Below are 18994 nucleotides of genomic sequence, written 5' to 3' on the forward strand. Positions count from 1 at the left end.
TTTCTGCTGCTTTGTCCAACCATAGAAGCAGCTTTTAAACATCCACAGAATGTGTGCGTGTTCCATTTTACATCCCCCACTTGCCATTCCCCACATTACATGTACACCCACATTACACATGGCTACTCTCTTTCCCCTTCAAGCAGCCACACATGATCCATAGAATTTCAGGTGAGTCAGAAAAGGGGCCCCAACCAAAGGCCCGGACCTTCCAGATTTGAAGTTTGCAGAGTAGAGAGAAGAGGAAAGATCTAGAAGTTCAGCTCAAGAGAGTAGGGAAGGCAGGAGCCTGACTGAAGAGAATAAAATAGACAGACACTTTATCTCTGCAGCAGCCAGGCCTAGAACCTGCTGGGCTTTAGTTGGGGTCAAGGGCAGATGGTAGAAGAGAGAGGCTTCCAGAAACAGCCTGTGTGGTCTTGAAAGCACCTCTGGCCGGGAAAGCGTGGTCCTGGGGGGGTCTTTGGCCTGATCTCAGGCATCCTTTGCCTTGAGCTTGTGCCTTGGGCTGGCTTCAGCTTAACAGGCACTTCTGGGGCGTAGACCATGGGCCAGAGCTGTGCTGGGTGCTGAGGCACACGTGGCTCCTACCAGGAGGTGCTCCAGAAAGACCTGCAAGAATGCTGTTCTGTACAAGAGATCCCCATGTCTGTGTTGGCAGGGACGTTTGTAGTCATCCGGGGAAATAGCCTGGGAGCTGGTCACCACGGGTGAAAAAATCAGTGTGGTTTGTTTGTCCTGCTTGTTTTTGAGACTGAGGTGCTGGGACACTGGGTGTGAGCTCTGCATGCGTGTGTGAGCCTGTGAGCGAATGTGTGCGGTGGGGGTGGGGTAGAGAGCCACAGGGTTTTTTCAATTTACATTTTTCGAATAGTTTTCTTCTCTGCTCTCCCAAGAGGCCGCATGCAGAGCGCAATAAGCATTTGACCTTTGCAAAAGGTTGGTGGAGTGGGCCAGACAGGCAAAACGCTCGGTGGCAAGTCGGCGGCAGCTCAAAGCAGGAATTCAAGTTACATCTCTTCCTTTTTCAGTCCATAAACTGGAGGAAAGGAAAAGGGGGTGGGCAGCAAAACAGAGGGGCTCCCCGGGCCTCCAGATGAGCATCATGTGGGCCGCTCCCTCAGCAACCAGCTCCCAGCTGCTGGGAGCCCCATTCTGGAGACCTCTCAGCCAAGAATGTCCTGCCCCGGGGATCAGGTCAGGATTTTCCAGGAGAAACTCCTGGGGATCCAGGGACAAGGCTGCCAGGTGGGGGCTGGACTTAGAACCAAAAGGCAGTGGCTCCTAGAAGGGGGAGGTGGAGGGACAAGAACCGGGACATAAGGGGCACTTGGCATGTGCCAAGCACTGTTTTCTTATGTATAGTGACTACACGTGTATAGTCACCCATTTAATTCTCCCACAACCCTATAAGATAGGTACTGCCATTGCCCCCATTTTACAGATGAGGACACTGAGGCATGGGGAGTTACTAAGTGGCTGGGATTCAGCCCCGACTGCTCAGCCCCTGTGATGTTTCTAGTCATTTAGATCACGCTGCCTTCTCAGTTAAAGAGATCAACGAGTGGAGTATTTGTCAAAACTCAAAAAGTCAGACATGCAGGTTCTGAGTTCAGAGCGAGCCCTCCCGTGGGGGAGAGAGTTCTGACAGGCCTGCCAGAAACTCGGGGACTTGAGTTTGCTAGCATCCTGCTGCTCCTTCCCCACAAAAAAAACCCCCACCTTTTTCTGTATCTTGATTATATGTTTGGTTCATAGATCACAGTGCTGAAACTGTCCAAGTGAAATAAGGGTGTTTTTCTCATTGGTTTTGTTCATTTTCAGTCCTGAAGGTCATAGCGTACTGAGGGGAGGAACAGGTCATGGGGGGCCCCCTTGGTCTCCTCTGGCGTCTCAGAATCTGTGACAGCAAAGGCCTCCGGTGACAGGACGGACCACTCTGGCATGGTGGGTACCTGCAGCCCTTTGAGCAGATCAGAGGCCTAGAGGACAGGGATGGATGGGACAGCCTGACAAGTCTCGGTTGTGCCCAGGAGTCTGCACAGGTCAGGGGAGGACGAAGAGGGGCACCGGGCCCAGGCCTCATGCCCCTGGCTCCCCAGGTGAGCGGGCTGAGAGGGAGGGGATCTATTCCCTGGGTTGACTCCCCTCGAGGAGGACAATAAAACCCACCACTGTCATGTTCCCAGGGTGTTGGGATGATGAACATACCAGAAGTAAGAGCACTCTGAAGAAACAGGTAGAAGGACTTTATTCAGCTTAGCAATATCTCTCCTGAGCCCAGCGTTCTGCATGTGAAAGTGCCATCCTGTTCCAGGCCGGCCTCTCCAGCTTCCGTGTGCCCTGTGCTTCCTTTGAGTGGGGTTTGTCGGGATCTGTCACCCTGGCCCTGTGGCACACTGCAGAGTAACCCTGGAGAGGGCTTGCACAGGAAGAGCCAGGCGACCCGTGACCATGGCCCATGGCCCATGGCGTCCCAGGTACAGGCCTTTGGTCTTTGTGCCTCGGTTTGCTCATCCACAAAACAGGTGTCACGCTGCCCTCTGAGGCAGCTGGGGTTTGCACAGGACGTGCGTCCAGCACGCAGAGCTTCCCACTCCCTGGAATGCTGAGCACAGCTCCAGATCTTCCAGCTGCAGGTTGTTGAAGCCCAGTCACCCTGGAGTCCTGTGAACCAGTTCCCAGCGGCCTGGGCCTGCTCTTTCTCAGCCCAAGGTAATTTTTCAATTAACTCGATTGGCTGGAAACTGGGGTGCCCTTGGAGTGTGGGAAAACATCCCAGGCCGGAAGGGACCTTCCCTCCCCACTGCCCCTGTGCTCACTCGGGGCTTGGCTTCCAGAGGAAGGATCCAGTTCCACGTCAGGACACCAGGATGTGATCCCATTGCCCCTCTGAAAAATCCCAGATGGCGCCTTCTGGAAGCCCTAGCGGGCTCCACACTGGCGGCCAGCCTGCTGCCTCTTTCCCCGCCCCCCACCCCAGCAGCCTCCCCTGCCCGGCCTCCAGCGGTGAGAGCCTCGCCTCCAGTGGTGCTCATAACTTACTTTATTGCTAAACAATTTAGAAAAGCGGCCCTTGCCAGTTTTCATAAGTGAAATATTTAAAGTATGCAAAGCATATTTTATTTCTTCCTGGAGCAGCTGCTCAGTTGGGCTGGAGAATAATCAGGCGTGAGTTATATGGATTGGTGAGCTGTCCTACACCCTTGCAGGCTCCATGGCCCTGAGCACCTCCCAGCAAGTGACAGGCGGGGAAGGCAAGCCACCCTCTTCCTTTCCCACCCCCTCCGTGGGGTCAGGCATCCTTGAAGATGGCATGAGGGCTGCCTGCCTGTGTGCTGAGGGCTTGTGCCATGCTGGGCCTGTGGAGCTTTTTATCTATTACTTGTAGAACATCACAGCAGCCCTGGGAGATGACCTGCTGGAGTCAAGCAGCTACTAAAGGACAGGGCCAGGATTTGATCCAGACAGCCGGTTCCAGAACCACGGCCCCTTTTCGCTGTCACCATTTTACAGATGAGGAAGTTGAGGGACGTAGAGGTCATGGCATAGCAGGAAACACATTCTTCATCTACCTTCTGAAGACACGTTTGAGACAGTAAGTCCTCCAGGTTTACTGTTTGTTAAAGCCACAGTCTGGACTTGGTTTAAATTCTCCTGAAAGCCCAGATCTGTTTATGATACGGATCTGAAGATGTGGGGATTTCAGACTCGCCACCCTCACGCGATGACGTTGAGGAGAGCCATCGGCTGGGCCCTGGTCGCCCACTTCTTTTCTCTGCGTAATTGTTTACATCTGCGGGGGCCTTCGGCATGCTTTACACATTTCAATGCATTTAACCCCTGCCTGCGTTGGTGTCTGACACTGGCTGAACAGAATGTTCCAGCCAAAGCATGTTGCCAGTTTGGCTGCCAGGTCGTAGTAGCCAGGGACCTAGCAGTCAAGGTTGTGGGTTCCAGACACCTTCTTCTGGGCCTCAGTTTAGCCATCTGTAAAATGGGGATAGAAATGTATTTCTTCCCACAGTCTCCTTAGGAAGATATCTCTCCCACCAGGAGCCGGACACAGAGAACCTGCTCTGTGGGATGGGCAGCTTCTGTCTGCTCTGTGCATTCTGGTAACAGGTAGAGAAGGAAATTGAGATGTAGGTGTTTTACTGCCGACTCAGACTTGGGTGGGAAGGAAGGGGAGGCCTGGGCTCTTCCCTGCAGTGGTCTGGCCTCCGTCAGGTTGGTTCTTCCTGGTGTGTGATGAGCTTTGCACTCACTTGCATGACAGGCTGTATCCCAGGTTGGTGGGTGTAACCGTGTCTGGCCTTCTTTACATTTCCTCTTTGCATTTTTGTAATTTTCTTTCCTGGTGGGTGGCAAAGAGGAAGGAAGGATGAGAGGTGAGAGTCACGCACCGTGAGGCAGAGAGGGAAATAGCCGACGCCACCCTGTGGTTGCTGTCCTTTCCTGAATGCGTTCCTTTAGGAGCCAGGCCTCGGGAAGGGGAGCAGTTTGTGGTGAGAACCAAGGATGGGGGACCTGGACATGTTTACCGATGCTTACGGAAAGTAATTCTAGCTTTGTCAGGCTCTTGGTCGTGGCATTCAGCTTAAGAAATATGCACAACATGGTATTTAGGGCTGGGAGCTTAGTCCGGTGGTTAAGAACATGACCTTTGCAGTCAGACCTCCGAGCTGGGATGCGGCTATGCCACTTGAACCGACTCTGTGGCCTTGAACAAGCAGTCCACCTGTCCTGGCCTCTGTCTTGCATGGGCAAAGTGAAGAGAACACTAGCACTGCTCCCACAGGCCCGGCAAGAGAACTCGATGGGCATGGGCTGAGTGCCAGGCGTATGAAGAGCACCCACGCGGGAGCTGGAACCCTCAGGCGAAGGAAGGTGGCTGTGGGATCAGACCGCTCCAGGTGGGAGGAGAGGAGAAGAGCTGAATGGGGCAGGAAACGCCTGGAAATAGCCTTCAAACAGAACCTTGAAAGTTTGTGCCTTCTGGGGTTTCAAGCCAGGCCAACTGGTCACTGCAGGGATAGAAAATGCAACTCAAACTGGCTTAAGAACATATTGGCTCGGGTCTCAGGGTAGATCCTGGCTTCAGGTGTGGTGTGATCCAGGACACAGGTATCGTCTGAATGCAGACTTTATCTCATTGGCATTCCCCTCTCAGCAGCAAGATGGCTACCAGCATCACTGACTCTGATGGGACTGACTTGTGTCATGTGCCCCCCTCTTAAACCAGTCACAGTGGCCAGGGGGATTCAATGCACTGATTGACCAAAATGGATTACATTTGGAGGGGGTTCATAAATGTCAACAGAGACATCTGCCCCATCCAGGATGGTATGATGAGGAATTTTGACAAGGCAGGATGAGCCAGCATCCCAGAGGAAGTGGTGACTTTGAGGCTCAGCTTGACAAGTGTGCTGAGATTCCTCCTTGTACAGAAAGAGTGTCCCAGGACAGTGCCCACCCGACACGATGAACTGGCCTCAGCTCACCACCTCTCATCCCCACCAGAAATGACTTCAGTGGGAGCCAGAGGACGCAGTGTCTAGGCCCTAAGGAGAGGCTGGCCCTTTCATCTCCCATCCCTCCTCTCCATCAAGCAGAGAGGAGCAGGTTCCTCGAGACCGCGAGGAGAGCTGGACACTGGGCTTGGGGCGGAGCAGTTGCTCCTGCTGCCCATCAGGGACTCAGCCACCTGGGTGACGGGGGAGTGTCTGCCTCTCCCAGCCCCAGCCAGATGGCATCAGATGTTCACATTCCTCCCAGAGCTGGAGTCACCTGCTGAGTCGTTGCAGACCCCGGAGCACCGTGGGGTTCCTGCTGGCTGTCAGTGCAGCATCAAGCCATGCACTCAGAGGCAGCCAGACAGCGTCCTTTCTGGGCTCACTATGCAGTAGACACAGGAGGCGAGAACCTCACGCGGCAAACTGGCATATGCTAGGGATCAGGCCAGGCCACAGGGACCACATTCTGCAGAGCAGATCCTCAGGTTTCATTCTGCTTTAGCTTTAGGGGGCTCTGTACTAGATCTTTGCAATCCCTTGACTTCCCCAGGGCGTCTCTGCTTTTGAGCCTGTGACTGCCACCCTTCCAGGGAATGAACGTCGTCGGCACTGTTGCCTGGCACACAATCACTGCTGAGTTGGTGCTTGGTAGGGGTGGTGAAAGGCCGCAGACCACTGTCCCTAAAGTGAATCGGATTTCTGGGATCTGGAGCTGTGGGGCACAGCTCTCCAGCAAGAACTGTGGGCCCCTAGGCAGCATGGTTGTGAAAGAGGATTTGCTTGGCAGTCAGGGGCCCCAGGAGAGTCTGGCTGAAAAGCATGCTTATGGGCCAGTAACTGCAGTGGAACAGGGTGTGCAGGAAAGATCGCTTAAACAGTACCTGAAGGAAGAAAAAAGTCACTGGGAAACAGGAAGAAGACAAAGGCTCTATCACCTGGGTACCTGCAGTGCCCACCCCCAGCACACCTTGTAGGAAGAAATACCAGGCGGCTCTCTCAGGCTTAGGAGAAGCCTTGGGAATAATATTGTTGAGAAGTAGCCGGGCATCATTTGAGAATCTTCTGGAATTTGGTGAGTGCCATACTGCACCCCTATTAGCCCCAAGCTTTATATATCACATGACAGAGGCCCAGAGGACACTGAAATCTCCAGCAAACCCTAGTCCCAGCTCTTGCCTGCGTGCTGCGGGGCCTGTTCTGCCCTGGTGTGTCTGTATCTGCAAGCAGGGGAGCTGGGGCGGGACGGGGGAGTCTGCATGGTGAATGGGGAGGCGGTGGTCCACCAAGGCCGATTCCAGCTCCTTGTGCAGGGGCCACGTAAGAGGGGAGCCTGGGCTGGGCCTGAGGGGGCCGACTGAGCAGAAGGAAATGATGCCAGGCTCACCGGCGGAGACATGCCCAGGCTCTTCCCAAGAGCCTGGGCATGCTGGTTCCCAGATTTCCCTCACCACAGGCAGACTATTAAGTTCAAGGCCAACCTGGCTGAAGTTCCGTGTGGATGTCCAGGCATTTACAGAGCTTTGAGGCCCTTGAAGGCTAGGGCTGGAACCCAGGGCCGCCATGCTGCCCCACTACCCTGGGCGGTCCTAATCCAGGACTCCCAGTCCCACTCGGATGCTGGGTCAGCTTAGCCAAGAGACTGGGATTCGTGACCTTGGGCCTGCCAGGCCAGGAAAGGATGCAGACTCTCTGGTTGGGAGGTGGGGGTTGAGGGCCCCCTGCACAGCCATGGGCCCTGGGAGGAGCATAAGGCTTTTGCCTGCCTTGAGGGCAGCTTGCAGTCTGGCTGCTGTCCCTGCAGGAGAAAGGGTTGCAGGCAAAGAAAGGCTGTGCAGCCCGACCTCATGTTCTCTCCATGCCTTGGGTTTTTCTGTAAAATAAGTGTGTCCCCTGGGATGATTGTGAGGATTGAGAATTAATGCATGTGAATACTTAGAATCATGAGTGGCTCACAAAAACATTACTGTTGTCACCATGATGATGCAACGAATTCAAGAATAAATTTTTAGAACAGGTGTCATCCCAGTGTCCCGAGACCTCCCCACCTGACCCAGATTTAGCCCACACCCAGTATAACAACAATAAGAAAAGCAGTCCCGACAGTAGCAGGGACTGAGAGCTCACAGCCTGACACTGCACCGCTCTGTGGCAGTGGCTTCAGAGCCTGCAGGCCTGGGCTTGATCCCGCGTCCTCTGGTGTCGCCAGGCCTCAGGCGGGGCCGCCCCAGCCCTGCACGGGGTGCGGTGAGGCCCAGTGAGATGAAGCCCACAGCCCTGGAGTGCGGCGCCCAACTCAGAGCATGGCAGCACTGTCAGCCAGCATCTCGGTGAGAAAGGGTATTTGGACCTGAAGGGAACCACGGCTTGCGTAAGCATTATGTCATCTGGAAGTGACCTCCGTTTAGCCCGGGGCCGTGTGGGACTCCTGGCACTGGACTCCTTTCCCGCATGGTGTGTAGCTCCAGTGAATACCTGGCGTTTCCTAGCACACAGGCCTCGGGGGGAGTGGAGGCCATCCATCCACAGGGCTTTCCCGATTGGTGGGGCCTGGGCCTGGGCCTGGCGCCACTTCCACTGAGGCGGCTGGAGGGCCTGGGCCTGGTGGTCTCTGCACCTGCAGCCGGAGGAGGGGCGTTAAAGTGAGTTTTTAGTAGAAAATCTGAAATATGTTATATGTGCTATGTTTAGGTTTCTTTTCTTGGGCATAATTTGAATAGAGTGAAACGCACAGGTCTGAAGGGTACAGTGAGTTTTGAGCTCAGTGAGTTTAGACACATGTATGCTTGGGTGTTATCAGTTGTCCACCTATAATGGCCCTCCTGGGACAGTCACTCCCAGCCTAGACTCGTCGACTTCACGTGCCTGGCCTCCACTCAGATCCTCTGCCCTCTGACACCTTTACAAATGGGAGGGAGCTCAGCCTTCTCTGCCATTTAACCCATGCCTCCTGGGTTCGGAGGCCCATGGGTCAGGGCTGTGCAGCTGTTGAGGCCAGGGCCTCCTGTCAGAGTATCAGGGCAGTTTGCACTCCATTACAGTAATGCTCATGAAGAGCTATGTATTACCCTCATTTAGAACTTTCTGAATGTTTCCACTTAGATGATTGCTTTGTTTAATGTTTACCACAGTCCTGGGAGACTGTTTCAGATAAGCTCAGAGGTCACTCCTCCAAAGGTCAAATAGCTAGGAAATGGGGGAGCCAGGACTGAGCCCAGGTGCCTGTCCCACCTCTGCCCCAGCACTGTGTTCGGCACCGTTGCTGCAGGCCTGCCAAGAGCTCGGCAATGGGCTCCTCACTGGGTGTCAGATGTGAGTGGAACGGAGCCCCTGCCCTTGTGGGACAGACAGGCTGACTCTGGGGCCACATCCTTCTGCAGCTAACGGGGATTGCGCCCCTGGTGGCGGGCCAGGAGGGCCCTTAATGGAGTGGCTAGCACACTGTGGCCCAGGCCCATGGCTGGAAACAAGAGCAAGCTGATACCCGACTGGGGGCACACTTACCCCACTGCCATCCACTCTCATCCACCAAGGCAAGCCTACTTAATCCTGGGCTCCCTCTGTGTCACCCAGAGGCCTTGTTGCCCTCGCCTCCTGCAGGGCGGCAGTGTGGGAGGTAAGCCTGTGCGGAGCTGCTGGAGCCGGATGGCCCCATTCAAACCCTGGCCCTGTTCCCCCACTGCCCCGTCTGTGAAACAGGGTGATGAGAACAGAGCCTACTTTGTGGGGTTGTTCTGAGAAGTAAACCAGTTAAGCAATGGAAGATACTTACAATGGAGCCTGGAGCACATAGTATGTGCTCAAGAAGTATTAGTAGAGGAGAAATTGTTGTGATACACAGTAACTATAGTATTAGTAATATTTAGATCTTGAGAAGGCCGGGCATACCAGTGTAAACTCACAGGGAGACTGTAGGGGTCTTCAGGCCCCCTGTAGCCTTGTTCACGCAGTTCTCAGGTGGGGCCCTACAGCCATGGAAAATAACTCGCCTCCTTTTCTACCTTTCCTGCACCTGACAGTGTGAGCTCACAAAATTAAGCCTGGAAAAGGCTTTTCACAAATTGTGGCTTTTCCCAGAGCCAGGAGCAGTCACCTCCCTTCTGTCGTCTGTCGATCCCTCCACAGTCCCTCCTCCTCTGCCTCCTCCTCCTCCGCCTCGCTGGATTCCACAGCTGAGCCAGCCACAGGCACATCCGAGAAGCCCTTAGCAGCCATCTGAACTGAGACTCGTCCTATGGCATAGCGGCAGTGGTTCGGTTCTGGCGAACTGGTAAATCAGCAGTGAAATCGAAGGCGCTCCTATGCCCGGCAGCCCTGCCCTGGTGCTGCTCCAGGTCTTGATTCAGGTGCAGGGCTGAGCTGTGCTATCCAGGCCCCAGAGACTGTTCTCCCCACTTGGCAGTTTTGCCCTGTGCATGTTGCCTCCTTCGTTCAAGGTGGCTGCTGTAGCTCCAGCTACAAGTCCACTTTCCAAGCAAGAAGGTAAGGAAAAGGCAAAGCCCTTTTCCCTTAAAGGGAAGTCCTCAGGGACTTTCTCCTGTATCTCACCTGCCAGAACTGGGTCACAGGGACAACCATAGCTGCAAGGGAGGCTGGGAAGTGGCATTTTTAAAACACCAGACATTCAACTGCTCTTGGAAACGAAAGGAAATGCATTAGAGAAGGGCAGGGTCTGCCCTTGCTCTCTTTGCCACCTTTGAGTGAGTTTGCCACACCCCGTTGCCCTTGGGAAGAGGCACCTGGGGACTGCCATTGCATGACCCGCCTGCCGGTAAGGCCACCCTCCCCACCCAGCCCCCAGAGCAACACCATTAGTAACTGGCAGCTTCCCCAGGGGCTGCAGAGCTACCGTCTCCCAGGCAACGCTTACTTCCTGCTTCTACTGCAGAGAGCTCAGCTGAGTCTGTGGCTTTTTTGGCACTGGGCCCTTTCACCACCACCTGCCCTCCTGCCTCCAGGTCCAAGGGCACTGTGGTTACCCAGCATCGACAGAAAGGTACATGCTTGATCTTCCCTTTTTCTGCCCCTGGGCAAGGGCCAGGCTGGTTTCTCCAGAAGCAGTCGCTCATTCCTCAGGAGCTCTTCCACCTTTGGCAAAAGGCTTCCTCCTGTCTGTGTGTCTGTGGGCCTGCGTTGCACCAGGTGCTTAATAAATGCCACTTCCTTCTCCAGCTCGTGCCCTCACGACCAGCTCTGGCTAGGTAAACCCTGTGCAGTGATGGGCGTGCTGTGCACGTGCTCTGTCCAGTACCACAGCCACTAGCTATGCGTGTGCATCTGAAATGTGGCTTGTGTACCTGAGGAACAGAGCCCCCTTCCTTTTAGGTGTGTGTGCTTAAATAGCCACCTGTGCCTAGGGGCTACCCTACTGAGCAGTGCAGTTAGAGAGTCAAACAGGGACCCTGTTCCCACCAGTGAGGAGAGATGCATGATCAGTAGAGTTCCTCTAGGTTCATAGAGTGGGTCCTTTTAAGGGCAAGATACTATGAAGGCACAGAGAGGGACAGTGACTTGCCCAAGGACACACAGCAAGGTAGCAATCCCTCTGAGACAGAAATCCAAGTCTTCCAACTCCAGCTTCTTCGTTGTTTTGGAGAAATATGGTCACTCCCCTCTGCCCAGAGGGGAAGGAGAGGTGTGGGTGTGATGTGACATACACACATATACCCACAGTGTTCACTGTGCCATGTACCTTCAAGTGCATTGCACATGTGCTTGATTTATTCCCATCACGCCCCATTTTACAGGGCAGGCAACTGAGGCCCAGAGAGGGGAAGTGCCTACCCATGATCCCAGAACCCTTAAATGGGCTTCAGTCTTATGAGGCTCCCTCTGATTGAAGGCCCAGGGTTGTCACGCACCTTTGGCCCTAGAAGGGCCCCGGGGTGTGCAAGATCTGGGCTTGCACACCCACCCAGTGCACACAGGTGCAGTTAGTAAGCTTAGACAAGCCTGTCTCTTTCTGTGGAGTTGTTTTTCCAGCTTGGTCTCCTAAGTCTTGGCTCCTACCGGTGCCGCACCTGGTGTCCCGCCCTCCTGCTGGTTCAAGGTGTGACTCAAGGGGCAGAGCCTAGCTGTCAGGTACCCCTGTTAAAAAGGTGAGCTCAGGAAAAATCCGCCTTTGCCACTGTTAGCCAGGAAGGGCCCCCAGCCCCACCTTGTTCTCTGCTCGCATCTAAGCACAGGGGTTTAGAGGAGGCTGTGCCTTCTCCAAGTAAGAGCACAGAACAGTGCCTTTGTCACCTCCTTCCTCTGAGGTCCTCTGGCAAAGCCCTCCTCATGACTGTCCCACTTCATTGTGCCAAAATCCCCATGGGATGGGAGTAGGTGCTGGATGAAACAGCACACATGCCCAGTTAAATTTAAATTTCAAATAAGCATCAAATAGATTTTTAGTATAAGTAGGTCCCGTGTAATATTTAGGACATACTTATACTAAAGATTATTTGTTGTTAATCTGAAATTCAAATCTTGGGACCAGGGGTCCCCACTGCCTGGGTGCAGTTTGTTTTCCTTTGCTTTGTTTTAATTTGCTAAATCTGACAACCCTAAGTGGCTGGCATTATCCCCAAGTAGTGTATGTGACACCTGAGACCCAGAGAAATGATGAGTCTTGCTCAAGGTCACCGCAGAGCCCTGGCCAGGACTGGATTCGAAGCCAGGTCTCGTGGAATCCTCTGCCGTCTCCATACACACAGTAGGCAACCTCCGGGGCTTCCTCAGGACAGTTTGAGGAAGTCCGGAAGTCACACCCCTTAAAAAAAAATCAAACAGAAACACACCTGTCCTTTACATCTATGGTAATGTAAATATAATATGTTAGCAGTCATTCACACCTTATTATAAAATAGGCTTTTTGTGACAGTTGAGTGAGAACCAGCCCTGGTAGCCTGGGCGGTTGGGAAGAATTGCTGCAGGAGAGTGTCCGTACTCATTCTAGCTACTAACAAAAATACCAGAGACTCCCAGGGTGGTTTATAAACAACAAAAATTTATTTCTCAGTTTTGAAGACTAGAAGTCCAAGATCCTGGCACTGGCAGATTTAATGTCTGGAGAGGATCCTCCTCCTGGTTCAGAAATGGCTCTTTTTTTCCTGTGTCCTCACATGAGAGAAGGTGCAAGGGAGCTCTCTAGGGTCTCTTATGAGGGTTCCACCCTCATTACTGCCTCACCTCCAAATACCATCACACTGGGGATTAGGTTTTAACATAAGCTTTGTGGGGTCACATACATTCAGTCTATGGCAGGGAGTAAGGACGAAAATGCCAAGAGTCTTGAGTTCTGCTAGAGATGGCAAGCCAGGGCTGGGGGCACAGAGGGGTGGTCAGGGTTAAGACCTTTTATAATCTGACCCTGGTGTACCTCTCCAGGCTTCCTCCTGCTCTTCCTCGCCTCATACCCATCCACTGGTCCCCCAGGGACCTCTGGCTTCCCAGCCTCCTTCCTCTGTTCATATGTCCTGCTCGCTGGCCCCCAGACTTCCAAGCCTCTGTCAAATGTGCTTGTGACCTCCCAAAGCAGATGCAGTTCCTCCTTTGTATTGTGCTTATTGGAGCGTGCTGTGTATGCTGAGTGTGGTGCCTGTCACCCACTGGAGACATCTTGAGGCCAAGGGTGTCCTTCTCCTCTCTGGATACTCTGCGCCGGGCCTCTCACGTAGGCAACCTGCACGTATTTGCCTGGAATGAGGGGAGGAAACCTCCTACTTTGCAATTTTGCTAAAGGACTTGGACAGTTCCCAGCCTGTGTGTGAATCAGTCGATGTCAGAGCAGCCAGGGACCTGCCTGTGACATTCATCCAGGGGTCCCCACTGCCTGGGTGGCATCTGGCATGGGGTAGGTGCCCATAAACTTGTTGAGTGCACAGGTGGGTAGAGAGAGTCATTGGACTGTCATGAGTCATCACACACAGTTCCAGGCACTTGAGACCCTGCAGTGAATGAGATAGAGCAGACTGACCAGGCCTGCTCTCAGGGAGCTGCACCCGTTGGGTACGCGGATGGTTACAAGGCTCCCACACGAATAAGGGGCTGTGCTCATGTTGTTCAAAGTGCTGTTCAATGGGACAGCAGGTGGGAGCCGCTTTAGGTCTCTTGAGGTGATGGTGGGGCTGAAGCCAATTGACAGGAAGGAGCCTGTGAGGAAGGGAAGGACGCTTTTCTGGTGCCCTTTGGCTGGATGAGTCTGGCACCTTCCAGACCTGAAAGAACTGGGTGGACTGTGGGACTCGTCAGAGGGTGCTGCAGAGGCTGCTGCCTGGCAGGTATTGGGATGGGCAGCCAGGGGGCATTTCCAGTGCAGGAACAAGGCAATGTGCCTTGCATTTCAAAGGAGCCCTCCGACTTCTGTCAGGGGATCGGGAGACGTCCCCTCAAACAGGCAGAGGAGGGGTAAGAAAGAAACCCCCGAGGTCAGAGCCACCTTTTCCCACATTTTCTCTTGTGCTGCAGAGCCCCTCTGTCCTCTATGCCTTAACTCTGCTCCCCTGGGCTCACCCTGTGTCCCCGCGCCTGGCTCTGCCTTGCTCGGCTTTGAGGCCCAGGATCTGGAGGAGGGCAGGTTGTAGGGACTTAGAAAAGGCCGGGCACAGACAGGGTAAGGGGCCCCGGGGAGCATTTCCTGTGCACGTGGAGTGCACCCCGTGTGAGGACACCTACCTCCTGTGTCTCGTTGGAGCCTCTCAACCATGAGGGTTTAGACCCATTTTACAGATGGGGCATCTGAAGCTCGGAGGGGAAGGGACTGGCTCACAACCACATGCCTGGTCAGTGAGGGGACCAAGCTGGGCAACCTGGTGACTCCAAAGCTGTGCCACAGCCGTGAGCCTCACAGGCAAGGCTGCACCCCCAGGCAGTGTGAGGCCGGGTGTAGGAGGCCTCTCGGAGGAGGCCTGAGGCCCTGATGAGGAAGCTGCAACAGGAAGAACAGGGGCTGCGCGCTCCAGGTGGAGGGTACTGTGGGGACAAAGGCCCTGAAGCTGGAGAGAGCTTGACATGGTGGCGAGAGGGTGGGGAAGAGGGAGGGAGCCGCGCGTGAGTTCACTGATGTAGGCAGAGGCCAGATCTCCAAGGCTGGCTTCGTGAATCCTTTAAAATCTCCCTTATTCACTGAGGTGAATAAAGGCCGGCATCCTGGCCGCGAGCCTGCACTCTCGGAAGGGTTATCCCCACAGAGGCACACACAGTCTGCAGTGGCCCCTGCTTCACAGGGCCCATGGCTCCGTGTCTTGCTGCCCAGGTGCCCAGACCTGGGTGTGGGGTGTCAGCCTCAGGCCTGAGCTGACCTATAGGCTCCCGTGGGGGGGGGGGGTGTATACCTTCTGGGCACCTTCCCAAGGCCCCCAGGGGGTGACGGACGCCACATTCTCCTCGGCCTCATCCCGGGGGTCCTCCTGCAAGCAGGGTTAGGTTCAAGTGCCCTGGACATCTCTACCCAGGGTGTCACCATTGTTACCACCCATCAGACTCTGATCTCCTGCAAGTGTGGGCGCCAAAGTTCGCATTCTGCACAGCGCTGGGTTCCTGAGGCTGTGTGTTTCATGTGTGTTTAAGTGTGCATTTTTTAGGGCTGTTTCCTGAGTGTCAGACTGGGGGCTCAGGCTTCGAGTTGGCCAGGTATGGGTTCAAATCCCAGCTCTGCCACCTACTGCCTTTATGACCTTATGGAGTTACTTAATCTTTCTGAGCCTCAGCTTCCTAATCTGTGAAATGGGGTGACGATGGCGGTAGCTGCCTCCGGAGGTTTGGGTGGGATTACATGAGATCACGCATACGGAGCTCCACACACCGTGCCGCTGGCTCGCGGCTGTGATGCTGACTCCTGTCGGCTCTTCATTCTCATTCTTGCTCCTGCCCTTTGGAGGGAAGAAGACTGTCACCTCTGGAATGGATGCCCTCGGTGCAGTGACTTGCCCCAGTAGAGCCCTAGAGAATGGGGCGGGGGCGGTCCCACTCGGCACACTCTGCAGACCACTGGGGGGACCCAGGGCCAGAGGTGGCGCTCTTGGAATAATGTAGTGGCTTTGGGGATTTTCTTCCCGACAAATAACGTAGGAAAAGCCCTGAATGCAGAGCAGACAGGAAAAGCCAAGCACCTTCGAACCGACCCCAGAAGCACTGAGCATGCGTGCATGAGCACCCCTGCCTCTAACCGTGTGCCTTCTCCCCTAGTGCTCCTGCGGGGAGAAGTGGCTCGGCTCCAAGAGGAAGTCCACCTCCTCCGGCAGATGAAGGAGATGCTGACGAAGGACCTGGAGGAGTCGCAGGGCGGCAAGTCCCCCGAGGTCCTCTCGGCCACGGAGCTCAGGGTCCAGCTGGCCCAGAAAGAGCAGGAGCTAGCCAGAGCCAGAGAAGCCTTGCAGGGTGAGTGGCGTGCAGGCGGCGGTTCTCTCCCCTCCCTGGCCTGGCTCAGGCTCCGGCTGCAGGGGATGCCGCAGGGGGAATGGCATGGACACGGGGGCCCTCCAGTGCCCAGACCCCCAACCGAGGCTGCCCCGTCCCTTCTGGGGTGGAGCTCTGCCTCTCGCAGGGTCATTCCCTGCTCCCGTGTGGCCACAGGCATCAGGGCCAGTCATGGGGTGGCCTCCTCTGAGGCGTGAATGGCCCGTGGGCATTTTTGCTGAACCGGGATGCTGACCCAGCAGAGGGGTCGCCCCTTTCCCAGCACTCTTGGAGTCAGTCGTTCAACACCTCCCGTCATGGGGCAGCGTGGACATGCTGGAGTCTCTGCATCCGCCCCCCACACTTCCCGCCTGGTCTCTGGGTGACGGGGGGCTTGGGCCTCCTCCCGCACTCGCTGTTCTGGAGGAGCTCCCCTCTGAGGAGGCAGGGGGCATGGCTGGGTGAGAATGAGGAGGAGGTGCCCGGGGGGTCTCTTGCCAAGAGGGACCACCCGTAATCACTGTGTGGCCGGTGTGTCTGCAGCCAGAAACTGCTTTAAGAAATGAGGGAGCCAGTGGGCCCACGTGGTCAGTCTGCTTTCCTTAGAGCTGGCCAGGGACATGGGCAGCTGACATACCCACCTCTCCCTGGAGCCACCTGCCCACATTCTGGGGTGTGGGAGCAGAGGTGGGTAGCTCTCAAAAGGTTATATGGGAAAGGTTGGAATCCACCCTCTAACAGTGCTGGGGGAACTCTGGCATGAAACACTCGCGTGAAAATAGCCTTTGGGGTCTGCCTTGATTCCTTGAGCCCCTTATAGTCTTTGATTCTCTTAGGCAGTAAAACTTGGCAACCTGCTTTCCACTTACCATTTATTAGATAAATACTCTTTGAAAACTCCATTTTTGAAGCCAAAACAGGTTTATTACATAGGTTGATCATGGGCTGCTGTAGCAAAGGGACTCCAAAACAGAGCAGCTTAAAGAATTTGTTTCATTCTTTGACTGTTATGAGGAGCATTTCAGGCTGGTGGGCATCTCTTTTCCCCTCAGCCTGGGAGAAGCCCTGGGTAAGAGGGAAACCAAAGACCAGAGATTCCCTTGACAAAAACCTGGTTATGTGGCCATGTCTGCCTGCAGGGAGTGCTGGGAAATGTAGTTTCCAGTGTGGTGTCCATGTCCTGCTGCCAGGCTAACTGGGAGGGAAGCAGGAAAGGGTGAGTGGATTTTGCTGGACAGTTAGTTGGCTCTGCCATAGCAGGATGCCCAGAGCTAGGATGTGAACAGCAGAACATCCACACACTGTCCTACACCCACTAACAGTCCAAGGAGCCTGGGAAGTGGTCTTGGGGTGAGCCCTTACCCAGATGTGACAGCATCCTTTATGAGTTCTTTCAGCAACATGTGTCACTCTTAAAGGCAGGTAGACCCTTTCCTGTTGGAGCTACTCAGACAGTGTTCTGGGTGGCCTGGTCAGGCCCTAGTGGGCAGGTGGTGTGTGTTATGGCCCGGCTGATGCTGCGCGATTGGGAAGTCCTGGTGCCAGGCACGCACGCTTCTCTGTGCAACCGTCCAGCAGTCTAGGCACATCTGTGTGAACAGCGCTCCACTCCCAGCTGGCCAGGGACCTCGTACTTCCCTCCCCCTTCTTAGGCTGCAGACCCAAGTCTTAGGAATCTTCCTGAGGAAGTGCCACTGTGCCCAGCCATGCCAGCCAGTGTCCTTTGGTTTCACTAAGCTTTACAGTGTGGAGAGACTCAGACTGCCTCAGGAAGCAGCCAGATGCCCCCTACCACCTCTGCCAGTGTTTCGTCCAGGGATACAGAAACCTGCCTTCCATGTCCGTGGCCAGGGAAAGAATTCTCACCCATGTTCGTCCTTCTGGACCTGTGAAGAGGAGAAAAACCTCTCTCAACTGTTTCTGAGCCCAAAGGAACGGTCAGGGGAGAAGCGGAGGCTCATGTACCCCTCTCATCCCCAGCTTCTGGGACGAACAGCCTACCCTCTCTAGCCTCAGCTTCCTGATCTGAGTGATGGGACAGTAAAGGGTGAACTAATGAGGCCTTGTTTCTGATGGTGATGTTACCAGGGCTCCTGCTCCATGAGCTGTGGCTATTACCATGATGGGCACCCCTCTCCTTTCAGCCCACAGGGCACAGAGCCACACGGGTTCTAACTCCTGACTCCGTCTGTGCTGCAAGACTTCTTACCCCTCATCAAAGGTCTTCACAGGGACCCAGAGATCTGCCTGATGGGGCAGCTTCTTTGTAGAAACAATAATCTCGTCAACAGGGACTTGTCAGTCTTCAGTGAAGGAAAGCCTTATCAAGCACCTACTGTGTGCCAGCACTGTCCTGAGCACTTGCTGTGCCATTCACCCAGTGCTGCTAGAAGGTCTTAACCCCCTTTCACAGATGGAGACACCAGAACAAGGTCCAGGGCTGTTATGTAACTTAGCCAAGGTTCCAGAGCTAATCAGCAGCCGTCAGAAACTTTTTCCACTAAACCAACACACCCCCAGGTGATGAAGTCAGCCTGGACAAGAGAGACAGGAAGCCACTGTAGCTCAGCAATGGGGACAGCAGACTCTAAACCAGATCTGGGCTTGAATCCCAGCTCTATGAATTACTAGCTATGTGACCTTGGGTAAATCCCTTAACCCCTCTGAACCATAGGTCTTATAATTGTGGCTAATAATAGTAGCTATTATTAGAGGGTAGTCATGAGGATTAAATAAGATATCAAACGCTTGGCCCTGAACCCAGTACCATTAGTGCAAACCCTTAGTGGTTATAAGACAAGAGGGGTCTTAGGCCTCCTCAGATCTGCCTGGAGATGTTGGTCTCCTGATTCCCTTTAGGGGTGGTCCAGACCTTCACCTCCTGAGCACATCCAAGCTCAGGGTTAGTGGTGTTCCCCAAAAGCAGTGAAGTAGGCACCTTCAGCCACCTGAGCATCCTGCCTGGCATTCTGCAAAGTTATAAATAAGATGCTTCCTCCCTAGCTGCAGCACGTGGTGAGCAAATTGCAGACAAATGTGGGCAGAAGGAGGCTGGGGCCTGAAAAGCAATTTATATGCCTAATGAGGAGAATGAGAATAAG

General features: G+C 54.4%; 1 protein-coding gene across 8 annotated transcripts in view; it reads left to right on the forward strand.

Annotated features, from left to right (window-relative positions):
* KAZN (kazrin, periplakin interacting protein) overlaps positions 1 to 18994 on the forward strand; it is a 1067116-nt gene that overhangs the window by 936451 nt on the left and 111671 nt on the right. For 7 of the 8 annotated variants that reach the window (XR_008996900.1, XM_057499760.1, XM_036914289.2 and 4 more), the window contains one exon: positions 15684 to 15875. Coding sequence is in view for 7 of the 8 variants with exons in the window: in XM_057499760.1 (XP_057355743.1) it covers positions 15684 to 15875 (192 nt within the window). In the remaining variant the exon portion in view is untranslated. Of the gene's footprint in view, positions 1 to 7673; positions 7844 to 15683; positions 15876 to 18994 lie in introns of those variants that run through there. The other variant, XM_057499761.1, reaches the window with a different exon arrangement.

Source organism: Manis pentadactyla, chromosome 4, assembly GCF_030020395.1.
Source record: "Manis pentadactyla isolate mManPen7 chromosome 4, mManPen7.hap1, whole genome shotgun sequence".
Taxonomy (NCBI): Eukaryota; Metazoa; Chordata; class Mammalia; order Pholidota; family Manidae; genus Manis; species Manis pentadactyla.